Genomic DNA, 14,733 nt, shown 5'->3' with positions numbered 1-14,733 from the left:
AACACTTAAAATTATGACAAAACTCCATTTCTGTAAGAAGAAAATGAGATTTTTGCATTGTATAAATATATTATTACAATTTTCTTTAAATACATATACATGGCATAGGAAGAACAACATCAAATTAAAGGAAATTAAACACTTCAATAACAAACATTTATGCATGTTAAACCTTATTTTCCAAGCAGTACAGACATTTTAAAAAGCCTCAGTCTTTATTTTTATATTGTCCATGAAAATTCAGTGTTGTTTTAAAGATACTTTTGAATATAATACAATAGTAACTCTAGATAAAATACCAATGGATATTCAAACAAATTGGTTTTAACAATGCTCACATCAGTCACACTGACAAAAAAAAGCTTGTTAAGTTACAACTCTGTTGGCAAGAGTGGTCATTGATTTTGTCATAGAGTTTCTAAAGACCACACGTTTAAGCAGATTTATTTGAGTAGTAATATGTGGCAATAAATAAAACATGTACAGTTAAATAAAAACTTCATTACAACTTTAATAATAATACTGAGTAAATAATTCTAAAGAGCGCAACAATTATACTTTATATAACAAATGAAGTGATGGTAATTAATTCTGGCTTCTCTCTGACTGAGTGAAGATGTGTTTAAGTGAAAATTTAAGAAAAGCAATTTCTATTTAAATACATATATTTCATTCTACAAATTACTAAATGTGGAAGAGAGACTTAAATTATTGTAAAAGCAACAGAAGATGACATTCTAAGGTAAAAACCTTAAAGGTGTATTGTTTGTTTATTTTTATGATTTAGCACTATCCACTCCATCTATCATGATTTCAAAAAATTAAATGATATTTGATCTTTCTAGAACAAAGGTAAATTAAGACTGTTCCAAGGACAATGATCTATAAACGTAAAAAAACTAGTATAGAAATGTTCACATCTATACTGCTTGTCATATTTAACTCATGAAAACAATGACATCTATCTACAAAGTTAATAATGCCTAAACATAAAATTTGATTTAGATATATGAAAAATGAATATTCTCATGTCCTTGGAGTTTTCTTTATAATAATGCATTATTTTGGAATACGGACAGTTCTCTCTTCCGTGAGGGCTAATAACATGGAGATTCTGATGCTAACTAAATAAGAATCCTGAAGTAGTGTTGTCCTCCTTTTACTATTTTGTTGAACACCTTAAAGTCATATCTCAGTTATTCTGATTTATAGTTTGAGTTATTACCTTAACCAAAAGTAAGTTATCATGACAAATTAAAGATTAGCCTGAGGTTACAAATAGTGAAGAAATATGGATGAGAACAAAGCTTTACTTGAGAGAAAAATTTCAATAATTCTGATACTTTTCTAATTTACAACTCCCAGGAAATTGTGTTAATCTGTATTTTATTTTCTAATTGAAAGTAGATACCACATCTTTATATATAATATATTTAAAAGCAATCTTTCATCCTCATCTGTCTGGTAATTTTCTTTTAATGCTTTTGTATTCTTAAGGATTAATTAGCTCTAAAAGATAGGCGAATTCTTCTTTGAGATTTTCCTCTTTAAAAGAAACAAATCAAAAGTTCTTTTAAGAATATAGAGATTTGGTAATTCTAATAAACCAGTGTGGAAATTCAAGCAAAAACCTTCTTTATTTTGATTAGAAAGAAACTTTCCTTTCAATGCACAAGTGCAAAAATATAACAAAAGGAGGTGACTTGGTACTATTAAGATAAACCCAACACTTCGTGTTTTTAAAAGATGAAGTTTATTTTTCTTTTCTAAAAGCTGAAATTTATTTTTTAGTAGTGCTTTGCTGCCTGTAGTAATTGTAGCTTACTTTTCATTTTTTGTTTCACTTTTAAAGTAATTTTGAATCAACATTGATAGGCTAAAATTAACCTTCAAATCTATTCATGTACTGTTAAATAAAAACTGATTCATTACAACTTAAAAAATATTACTGAGTAAATAATTTAGAGAGCAACAATTATACTTTATATGAAAAGTGAAGTAATATAATTAATTCTGGCTTCTCTCCAAGTTGCCAACGCCAACAGGATTTTGTTATCTCTTGAATCGAGAGCAAATAACTTAGGTCTTCCTATGTAAATATCCTTTTTTAAACATTTTATATAAATCCATCATTAATTTGAAATTCTAATTACTAATCAGAAGAAAGAGGCTTCGTTAAAACTACATTCTGATGACCTGCATCTTCCTCTGGATCTTTGTCTTTTCTCTCAGGATACATGTAAATCATGTCACATCCTCTTATAACATACAAAAAATATATTTTATCCTCAGAAGTCTTTGAAACACTTGCCTAATAGTTGTCTTTTTAAGGGAATAGTAAGAGAAAGATGGGGCATTTACTCTTCTGAAATGTAAGATTTTTCTTTTCCTTTATTTCATCTAGTAATACGTTAGCTCTGGTTGTGAGTAATCATTTCTTTCCTTTGTTAAATATGTGCTGGGCCATGCTTAGTCGCTCAGTCATGTCCAAATCTTTGAGACCCCATGGACTGCAGCCTGCCAGGCTCCTCTGTCCATGGGATTTCCCAGGCAAAAATACTGGAGTGGATTGCCATTCCCTTCTCCACGGAGTCTTCCCAACCCAGGGATCAAACCCAGGTCTCCCGCATTGCAGGCAGATTCTTTACCAGCTGAGCCACTAGGGAAGCCCTTTGTTAAATATATCATGTTGGAAAGAATTTTATGCAACCATTGCAGTCATATACTCATTGTTACATTTCCTAGGCCCAGTGAATTGGCTTGCGCGGGAGAGCACCCCAGCATAGGTTTTAAAAAATGGTTGATGTTTTCTAACTGGAGGTAGCTTTGAGGTAGTGAGTTTACACATGAACTGAGCAGGCTGCCCACGGACAGTGGCAGTATGCGACCTCTGAGGAGGGTCGACTGGTAGGTGACAAGAGAGACTGTCTTAGAGAATCAAACGAGTGTGCTCCCTTCTGTCAGAGGAAGTGTAGAGGCGTCTATGAAAAACTTTGAGGTCCAAAATATCTCCTTTCATAGGGACTGCAAATCCAATTGCATATAAACAAGGTTTTATTTATTTAATGTATTTTTGTTCTATGGAAAGAACTAAGTGACATGGAAATTACAGCAAACACGGCAGATAGGCTCTAAGTTTTAAGCTTAAGAGATACTTAGAGGTAAGGACAGTACAGTCAAACTCATCTTTGCCATAAAATTTTATGCATGTAAGAGACACCTTGTAGATACTTGTTAAACTGAACTACAGTTTACACTGCCTTTATTGAACATTATTATAAAAAGTGAAAAATCTTTTGAAAATGCTGACCATAAAAACAAAAAGTTGGATGACTTCAGTGCCCTGTGTTCTAATGGAAGAATACCATCAATCTACCTTTTGGAGTCTTCATACAAAAAAGAATTAAAATAGTTTCAGATTGAATGTGAATGAGTCTTTTCTACTTAATGGAATTTGAGCTTGGAAAAGTTGAAGTGATGATACTAAAAGAAGTGATTACACCTGCTTCTAATATCTTTATTATATAAAGATATACACCAACTGTGACTTGATAACAGTTTCTAATTCTTAAAATATTTTCTTTTAAATTAATAATACATTTCCTTAGCTAAAGCAGTAGAAAAGGATCATCTTCATCTGTTTTGAAATAACGTTCCAAAGCATTTAATTTTCAGTTAATCAAAAGCCAGAACTCTTACACTCTGTATGTGCAAATGCTCCTATTTATGCAACAGGACCCAAAATATTAAAGTATGACTTTTGCAACATTCCTGTTTTTCCTCCACCTTCAGCCTCTTCTAGGGAGATCGGTAAGATATTTTTGGATTTGCTATGTTCCTTTTCTTTTGTTGATAGGGATATGGGGTGGAGTGGCAGAAGCTGAGAAAAGAAAAAAGAGGGGATGGAAGAATAAAGAGAAAAGAATCAAGGAGGTGGGGAAGAATGTTTAAAAAAGGAATAGAAAAATAAGACCTAGTATTGATGAACATTTTGAAGTAAAAGATTTAACTTACTTCTTTACAGAGTAGAAATTTGCTAGGAAAGATATAAAAATGGATTTTTAAGAAAATTGTGGTTGGGAGATAGGTAATGCAATTCATTCTTTATCACGTCAGAAGACCTATTACAGAAGACCTTCTGTAAAGACTGCTTTTCAAGGATTGAATTTGGATTTGTTTTCCATTCATGGGCTGAGATGGGCCTTAAAGCTGTCCAGGTGTTAGCTGGATAGATTTTAAGAGTAATTCAGGGTGCAAGAAGACAAATCTTTTTTTATTATGACATTCATAACATTTATCAACAGTCATAATTCAGTGCAAAAGTGCTATAATTCTTGATTCATGTTAAGCCAAGAGCTTTGCAACTTCTGATGGCTTTTTTAGTGTAATGATTTATATAATTAATCTCTGCATTGTTTTTACATTTTTTCTCAATTATGTCTTATCCTATGAGATAATGAGTGGACTATAGACTGGAAACTGACCACATAGACAATAAAATAATAATGGTTCCTTCAACTAATCTTCAAAACCTAAAAAGCCCCTCAGTAACATAGACTAGGAAGTTTAATATAAAGCAGGTATATGAGTATATATGCATATTTTAGTTATTAAAGATTATTTCTGAAGGCTGTGACTTATGGGAGTTACTAATTTTCTATTATTAAATTCTATGCTTATGAATATTAAACAGCTTTAATTAATGAATATGTACACTAGTAAATATCAAAATATTTCAGGTAAAATTTTCAAATCTGTGATTGGTAGGCAATAGAGAAATAGATATATTTATTTTTTAATGTTTCTGTTTAATCTTGAACATCTTGCTCTGACCATGATGAGGTTCAAATTTATACTAAAGATCACCATGCTTACACTTCTAAAAAATATAAATGCAACATAAATTTTAAAGAGGATTTGGGGTTAGAGAGAAAGTGAAAAGGCAGTTTTATAATACTACAGAAAGATGTTTAGGAAGGGAAAAAAAACATAAATTAACCAGATATAGAATAGGATCGTTGGAGTTTTCAAGAAAAACAATTCTTAACAGAGATCTTTAATCTTGCAAGAACTGAATGCCCACCCCATAGACGTTTCAATACTTTATAGAATTTATTTAATCAAAGTATACAGATGTTGCTGACAGCGTCCTATGGAAGACCATAATTATTCTATTCCTTATCTTTCTAAATACGTTTTTGTTGCATTATAAAAATAAATATATATGATTAATAAATTTTATCTGTTTTACATCTGTTCTTATTTAATATATATTTGAAGATAGGCAAATATGGAAATTTTACATTTTCTCTAAATGTATCCAGATCTGTGTAAATGTATCAAGCAAACCACAGACAGCCTGCAAGTGATGCATGATTGTGTGGGTGACGGCTAGAAAAATGTTGCTAGCTATTTCTGACACACCTAAAAAGTGATGAATTTCCCACTTTGTTCTTTTTCAGTGTACTATAATGGATACTTTAAAGACTCTTCCTTCTATCTCTCTCTCTTTTTTTAAATGAGAAAAATTTAGCTGTGGTTGACAAAAATCAGAAGATAAATCAGCAAAAGAAGTATATGGAAGGGCCTAGTCTAATGGGACAATCCACGAATCTTAAAATAAGGAAAAACAGGGACTCCTTTATGGCAAGAAAACTATTATCACCAAAAAAATGTAATTTTAGGTAGGAATTTGAGAATGTGGGTAGGGTACCTTTAGTTCCAAGATCAAATAAAACCTAATTTTTATATTAAACCAGTGCCTTTAGACAACTTGCTCTTTTTTTTTCCCCTCTTAATACATTCTCGCTACTCTTCCATCTAGCACAGTAGTCATTTTGTTTTTTTTTTAGTTTCACAGGGAACATCTGATTTTATAGTTGAATTTGTTCATAATACAGTACTGTTTTGATAAGCTGACTCAATTTAGTTCATTGAAAAATATATTTGCCTGTTGTTGCAGCCTCCAGAAGATTATGGCAACAGCACACCTTAGCTGTATTTATATTTTTATGTTACTGTAGCAAGGATTCAGGTTGCACACAATTCATTTATGCTCTTTTTATACCTTCTTTGGTGTATGCAATGGCATACTTGTACCTTGGAAGGTTTGGAAAATAGCTCAGCATGTTCATGTAACTTATTTTCATGAACAAAACAAAAATTCTTAACCTTGCAAAATGTACCAGTATTAGACTAGCTCTATGTGTTTATGTTCTTAGGCCACCATATAACTATCATAAAATTCTGTTTAAATTAAATCTTTTTACATTTTATCTAAGACTATACGCTTAGATCTTTTATTCAAAGCAATTCTGCTGAGAATAATTAATTTTCTCAATGCTTTGATAATTACTCTTGCAAATTTATGAAGATAAACCAAGGGAACAGTCATGGATTTATTCCATGCGTCTCTCTATTTAAAGCCTCTAGAGCAATGGACTCACTCTTGGTCTTTCCAGGCGTGATCTTTATAATGCAGTAGAGAAACATATTGATAGTAAAAAAAAAATTAGATGGGAAAGCCTCTAAACTACTACCTACTATGACATACGAAAGACACTATCAAGTTAAAAAAAAAAAAAGAGACAAACCAAGACTTAGAAGTTTTAGAAGCACAGTATGTTTCTCCCTCTCTCCCCCTTGATAACTCCCTTCTCACCATAGTCACACTTGAAAAGAATTCACTACATGAAATCATTGATCTTTTCTGCAAACAATTCTAACAATATCAGGCATCAACAGGTAAAGAACTGTAGAATAAAGTAACAATATGACCCACAGAGTTGAATATAATTATCTAAAAAATAAATATTCATGTCAGTTTGGAAAATACTTGATCACAAAACATGAAAGAAAGGTCAACTATTTCTTTTTCATCTACCATCAAACTCTAAATACATCTTTAACCCCAAATTCCTTTGGATTAAGTCCTTGAACACTTCTGAAATGCAGTTATATAAAGTTACACATCCATGCTGAGTTATTTACCACGTGTAGTGATAATCTGCAGTGCGCCAGGGTTTTATCTGCAGGTTATTCGGAGCGGAGCTATGAGGAGTGATTTTTAAATCCAGGTTGGAAGTATAAACAAAAGGTATGTGTGCCTGTAGCCTGAAGAGGAGACTGCGGTTTGTGAGGTGATGTTTGGAGAATCAGAAGAGAGGGTAGTAGAGAGGATATCTTTCATTTTAGAAATACCGAGGCACAAAACAGAGGTGCTTGTAGTACTTTTATACATGAAACCCCTTCTCCTGTATGTGCATCATGTGTAAACGTAAAGTCTGTATACTGCTGACTATTCGTCTCTGGTGTCCAATGAGTATGACTCCAATTCTTCTAATATCACTGTGAGAGAGTGAGAGACAGAGAGAACATGAACATTTAGGTCTGGTAAGTGTGGCAGAGAGGAAAGACACATTTGGATACAGGAAACGAGCACATATCATATTTGCCACAAATTTCATATCTGGTAAAATGAGTGTGGAAGCAGAGATATAAATGGACAACAGGAATTTGTTACTTTATTCTTTACACTGGTGCCAGAGAATGCGTTAAGTCGACCTCAAGTTTAAAGGTACAAAGAATTCAGGTACCGACGTCATGTTCAGACATTTCATAAGCCCGGGGGATTTACGCAAATAAATAAATTTTTAACAGTATTAGCAAAATAGTCAGCATGCAGGATAGAAAATATAATGTGAACTCCATTTGAATTGCCATGGTCTTGGTCTTTCAATAATTTGAAAAGATGCCATTGTATCATGTTGAACAGTATGAAATTGCTATTACTATTAATATTTTAAAACAATGGCAATTTCACATGGTCAACCTACTAGTTTTAGTTATCTGTCTTTTAAACATATGTTGAGTATTTTCACTGCACTCAGGAAATGATAGTCTTTGAGAAAGGGGAAAAATGCCAGACCATTGTAATATAGAGACAAAACTCTGAGAAAACATAATATTATATTATTACAATTGTAATATTTGATGAATGTAATAGTAATTGATTTAGTGTACATGAATCATAAATAATTTGCTGAGGTAAAACTATATTGATGCAAAGTCTATGATGTGAACAAGAGTAATATGCATTTTAGACAGCATTTAAAATCTTTAAATAATTACTTGAATTAAACATATTCTTTCAAAGGAAAATAGTTAAAAGTGTAATGCCCAACTTTCACTAGAATGATTATCAGAAATGGTGAGGAAAGATATAGAAATGCCATACTAGTGTCAGGAAAGGTAGTTTAACTATGGTATTCTTGATAAAGAAATAGTATTTGAATTTATAATCTCCTAAGTGGACATCTGAATATAGTAACAAACCCAGCCCCACTTACTCAATGCTCATTCTTGAAATCAGGTCAAAAGTTGTAAACCCCGCTGCCATGAAGTTATTCTTATATTGCCCCATCTTTATAGAATCCAGCCAGTCACCGACTGTCACAAACAAAGGATATTCAGGAACTTCACCAGGGGAGTCTGGCATTCTATAAGGAAAAAAACAAACAAGCATGGAGACCATTTAAAAAACAGATAAAGCAAAAAATACCCAACTTTATTTTTAATTTTTACAATATTCTCACATCAAATGTTTCATCCTCCATAGAACTAGATTGAAAAATGTTCCATCATATTCAAGTCAGCCACTTTTATCTGGTCAATTTCACTTGTCAGTTTCTTTTGTCTTTTCCTACTTTTTGCCACTAACTAGGTCTTTACACTTGAGGTGTCTTGAGAAAGCCTGTATCTTGCTAAAATCTCTTTACTTTTTTCTCTTGCATGAAATTGTGCTTTCAAACTTGAAGAAAAGCCCCTCAAAAGACAACTAGCCACAGGCTATTCACTTATACACTTTCTGACCTTCCATTGAATTCATGCCCTATTGCCTTTTTCACATTTACTATGAGAGCCCTTTCTCTTTTTAATGGTGAATTTATAGGTGAAGACCTCATTTATTCTCAAACATTCAACAAAAAATTTATTATTTATTAAAAAGTAATTTCTGTTGTCACAGAGCTCAATTTCATGAATAAGATTTACATATATCCAAGCATAGGGTAATACAGCCAAAAGCACAGACATTAATAAAGCACAAAACTAAAGAAAATCAATGACATTTGGGGTTAGCAAGAAAAAAGAATCTGCCACGGATGGGTCTTGTAGTAAGTGATATGGAAATCTGTGGGGCTTCCCAGGTGGCACTAGTGGTAAAGAACCCGTCTGCCAATGCAGGAGACTTGAGACTAAGGTTCAATCCCTGGGTTGGGAAGATCCCTTGCAGAAGGGCATGGCAACCCACTTCAGTATTCTTGTCTGGAGAATCCCATGGACAGAGGAACCTGGTGGGCTACAGTCCATAGGGTCCAAAGAGTCGGACATGACTTAGTTCACGTTTATGGAAATCTGTATTCTGTTCCTAAGATCTGATGCAAAGGGTATTTCAGTTGGGGACATTTTTGAAGTTTTAATATAAAAATAATATAAAAGTATTATTTTTAAAAGGCTAGTGAACGTGTGTATACATAGATACATATGTCTATATATACAAAAGTAGTTTTATATAAGCTAAAGTCAGATATAGAGAATAAAAGCAGAAATAACCTTAGAAATTATAGTAAAAATAACTCAGAATTATATATTTAAGATATTCTAATAATAAACGATATTGTTTACCTTACTGAAATACCTGAAAAATAATATTAAAAACATTTTGTATGGTGTTAAAGATAACTGATATGAATTCTTTTATAATAATAACAATAAATGTGCTTTATCATCCCTTTAGGATAATAAGTATATTATTTTGAAAATTATTAGGTCTAGAGTTTATATCAAATGATAAAGCAGTAACATTTTTTTAATGTCTGGTGTTTGAGTCAATCAGTATTTTCTAAGTGATAAAAAATTTCCCACCACAAGTAAATTACTGAATTATTTTTATATTGAATATTGAAGGATAATCCAACTCTCATTTACTTTGCTTTTAATTTTTTATAAAGTTTAAAGGATAACAGAATCCATAGAGATTTAACTAGAGCCATTTTTTAATATTTATATTATGAATATTTTATCATAATAGTTTTCAAATATTATTCATATTTGAACTATTTCATCTTATAATACAAACCAATAACACATCAGCACATATGATTAAACCATATGAATAAGAATTCCTCCACTAAAGCAGAATGGCATATGCAAGTTATATAAGCCTAGAATTGATTTGTGCTGAGGTTTGACAGAAAACAACAAAATTCTGTTAAGTAATTATCCTTCAATTAAAAAATAAATTAATTAAAAAAAACTATATGAGAGTTGGAGTTAAACTCTAAGGTCAATATATAAGGTGAAAATGGAAACTCTTGAACAACCAAAATTACCGGTAAAAATCCTTTAAATTACCCTTAAATCACCAGAACCTGGATCTTTAAGGAGCACAAAAGCCAGAGACGTAATACACAGCCAAACAACTTGTACACTGTATGACTCCTGAAGACCCTGAAAGTTGCCCCTTGGAATTATTTAGGACAAAGTTCCTACTAAAGACCTAAAATTCACTTCTGATTTTTCTTTGATTTTATATTGACTTCTATTTTTCTGAACTAGATTCTAGCTGAAGGTGGGCATGGGGTGAAGAAGGATGACAGGGAAATTCAGGGATTATTGCTCTTTCTACATAACTAAAATTTGCATAAACTAATTGCACTTGTGATTGTGGTTGTACAGTGTTGTAGTCCATATGGAGTCTGGTGACACTTCATAGTGACTTCTTTTTACCAGTACTTGATTCTGTTACCATATTTCCTATTTTGGCGGCTGTTAAGTCACATTTTATTTTCGTGTACTAAAAATGGCAATGCTATTTCATTATGGACTGTTTCATTCTAATTAATATCAGAAGGATTCAAGACAAAGTTTAGTTATGTTCAAAAGTTGAAAGATATCATGGCATCTACCAACAGGCACTTTAACTGTCCTTAAAGGACATAAAATGGAGAAAGGTCACAGAAGGACATTCTGTACACTAAATGACTTAAATGGCCAATTTGTCTGTTGAAAAGCAGCCACCGTTTGCTCTTGGACTGTTTCAATACTGTAATTCCTGTTCCCTCCGTGCATCTTTAGTAACCTAGTTACTCTTTGGCCTTTATACGACTGCATTGGCAGTTGATTTAGTAAGGTCAAGGTTCCCTCATTGTTCACAGCCACTGTGCAATAACTTTTCTTTCACCTTACCTTATAATGAAGTTGAAAAAATGCTGCTATTTTCTGGCTTTGAGGGCTGGGTACCATCACCCTCACATGAATTCTCTGGAATATTACCTAATAAACAATAAATGCCCTTTCTTATCAACCATGTACAATGATAAACTCAGTCTGCTATTTGCTGAGCATGTAGAAATTTCTGCTATTGGGTGATTAGTGGGAGCTGTCCACCTGAGACATGTCTTTACAGCAAAACCTGCAGCTATGTAAAAAAAAGTACATACTGTAGAACAGAAGGTCAAAGGTCTACTACTTTCTTCAGAAAAATGAGGAGGGAGCACAATTAGAGGAAATTCTACCAGGTATAAATTATGGTCAATTTAGATCAGAGAAAGGGCTGGAGTATAGCTAGAAGAGGTAATGGTATAGTTAAAGGTACAATAAACATATTCTCAGTACATCTAAATATGTAAAAATGAATGGAACTGATAGCTGAAAAGTTTTTATTCTAACAGGCCCTTTGAGTTTGTAATAGTACTGGTATTTTAATTTAGAAAGTTCTTAGGTTACCAGTAGGTATCAAACTACCATTAAAAAGCAGGGAGGTTTTTCTCCTCAAATCTTTTCCATATTTTATATTCATCATGTAAATATAAAAGTAATAAATCTATCCAAAATGGTTCAAGGAAAGTTATACTTTGAGAAACACTTCCAAGGCAGGATCTTATTTTAATATGAAACTACCAAATTCTTAAAGGCTTTTCTTCCTTTACCACTCCAACAAAACTTCTTCCTTTAGTTCTTACCTTTATATATCGTTAGCAGAGGTCTACAGATAGTGTCCAATCTATTTGTATTGCTGTATTTCATATGTTGATGAATATTTTCCATGTTTCAATGGTCTTCATAGCTCATTTTCAAGTGAGTGTATAATATTCTATGTGTTGATGGTTAATAATTTGTTAATTCCCTGAGTCAGACTCTTAAATTGCTATCAATCTTATTAAATTTATTGCAGATGATTATCTAATTATAAAGCATGTATCTTTATGCTTCAGTTGAATTACTTCCTTGGGAAAAACCCCATAAGATGGAAGAATTTTAAGAGTAAGTTAAAACTCCCTGAGGGCAGGAATCATATCTCATATCTCTTTCTATTTTCTGTAGACCTGAGCATAATGCTAAAAGTACTAAAGGAATTCATTAAATAAGTGACGATTAAGATTTGAATATCCTCTGCAGAAAAGTTTGGTCCATGACCTAATGTGATTTATGATGAAGAATTTATTTTCATTTAACTCATTAAATGGAATAGTAAGAATCTATTGCTAAAATGGTCATCCTATTAATGAATATGCTGTTTATTTAGATTATTCCCTGTACTGCAAAAATGTTTATGTCTCTCTTTATAGGTTTCAACCCTGAATATTCACTGGAAAGATTGATGCTGAAGCTGAAGCTCCAATACACTGGCCTCTTGATGTGAAGAGCTGACTCACTGGAAAAGTCTCTGATGCTGGGAAAGATTGAAGGCAGGAGGATAAGAGGACGACAGAGGATGAGACGGTTAGATGGCATCACTGACTCAATGGACATGAGTTTGAAGAAACTCTGGGAGACAGTGAAGGACAGGGAAGCCTGGCGTGCTGCATTCCATGGGGTTGCAAAGAGTCGGACACAACTTATCAACTGAACAACAATAGGTTTCAATAGAGTGAAGGGCAGAAAATTAAAGGCGAGGGAGACAGCACAGGGTTAGGGGACCTAGAATCACAACAACACTTACTTTATTCAGTATCACTATTTTTACATGAGTTTCTCATCTCATGACCAAGGGACTACACTTCACATTATTTAGTGAATCCATAAAACAATCTGGTTTCCCTCATACTCAGTTGGTAAAGAATCTGCCTGCAATGCAGGAGACTCAGACTAGATTCCACGGTTGGGAAGGTCCCCTGGATAAGGAAATGGCAATGACTCCAGTATTCTTGCCTGGAGAATCTTATGGACAGAGGCAGGCAGACCCCCTGTCCATGGGGTCGCAAGAGTCAGACACAACTTAGCGACTAAACCACCACCAAATAAAACAGTCTACTACACACACTATCTACCTATCTTTTGAAGAAAGAATTTATCTAATTAGATAAAAAAAGAAAACACTGCCCTCCCTATAATTAGGCCTGTCAACTTGAAAACAAGCTCAATTAATGAAAACTTTTGATATTCTTTAAAAATAAAAATGATCCAAAATCTTGAAAACAAAATGGAGCTACAGATAAATAGCCTGGAGACAAAGATTGAAAAGATGCAAGAAATGTTTAATAAAGGCCTAGAAGAAATAAAAAAGAGTCAATTACAAATGAATAATGCAATGAATGAGATCAAAAACACTCTGGAGGGAACCAAGAGTAGAATAATGGAGACAGAAGATAGGATAAGTGAGGTAGAAGATAAAATGGTGGAAACAAATGAGGCAGAAAGGAAAAAAGAAAAAAGGATCAAAAGAAATGAGGACAACCTCAGGGACCTCTGGGACACTTTGAAACGCCCCAACATTCGAATCATAGGAGTCCCAGAAGAAGAAGACAAAAAGAAAGGCCATGAGAAAATACTCGAGGAGATAATAGCTGAAAACTTCCCTAAAATGGGGAAGGAAATAGCCACCCAAGTCCAAGAAACCCAGAGAGTCCCAAACAGGATAAACCCAAGGCGAAACACCCCAAGACACATATTAATCAAATTAACAAAGATCAAACACAAAGAACAAATATTAAAAGCAGCAAGGGAGAAACAACAAATAACACACAAAGGGCTTCCCATAAGGATAACAGCTGATCTATCAATAGAAACCCTCCAGACCAGAAGGGAATGGCAGGACATACTGAAAGTAATGAAAGAAAATAACCTACAACCTAGATTACTGTACCCAGCAAGGATCTCATTCAGATATGAAGGAGAATTCAAATGCTTTACAGACAAGCAAAAGCTGAGAGAATTCATCACCACCAAACCAGCTCTTCAACAAATGCTAAAGGATCTTCTCTAGACAGGAAACACAGAAAGGTTGTATAAACGTGAACCCAAAACAACAAAGTAAATGGCAACGGGACCACACCTATCAATAATTACCTTAAATGTAAATGGGTTGAATGCCCCAACCAAAAGACAAAGATTGGCTGAATGGATACAAAAACAAGACCCCTATATATGCTGTATACAAGAGACCCACCTCAAAGCAAGAGACACATACAGACTAAAAGTGAAGGGCTGGAAAAAAATATTTCACGCAAACAGAGACCAAAAGAAAGCAGGAGTCGCAATACTCATATCAGATAAAATAGACTTTCAAATAAAGGCTGTGAAAAGAGACAAAGAAGGACACTACATAATGATTAAAGGATTAATCCAAGAAGAAGATATAACAATTATAAATATATATGCACCCAACATAGGAGCACCGCAATATGTACGGCAAACACTAACGAGTATGAAAGAGGAAATTAATAGTAACAC

General features: G+C 33.2%; 1 protein-coding gene across 1 annotated transcript in view; it reads right to left on the bottom strand.

Moving 5' to 3' along the window:
* Positions 1-7,232: 7,232 nt before the first annotated feature.
* EPHA6 (EPH receptor A6) overlaps positions 7,233-14,733 on the bottom strand; it is a 927,780-nt gene continuing 920,279 nt past the window's right edge. The window contains exons 17-18 of the mRNA XM_061133941.1: positions 8,349-8,498; positions 7,233-7,347 (exon numbers count right to left, since the gene is read on the bottom strand). Of these exons, the coding sequence (XP_060989924.1) occupies positions 7,233-7,347; positions 8,349-8,498 (265 nt within the window). The remainder of the gene's footprint in view (positions 7,348-8,348; positions 8,499-14,733) is intronic.

Source organism: Dama dama, chromosome 31 (genome assembly GCF_033118175.1).
Source record: "Dama dama isolate Ldn47 chromosome 31, ASM3311817v1, whole genome shotgun sequence".
Classification (NCBI taxonomy): Eukaryota; Metazoa; Chordata; class Mammalia; order Artiodactyla; family Cervidae; genus Dama; species Dama dama.
This window is presented reverse-complemented; position numbering and strand designations above follow the sequence as displayed.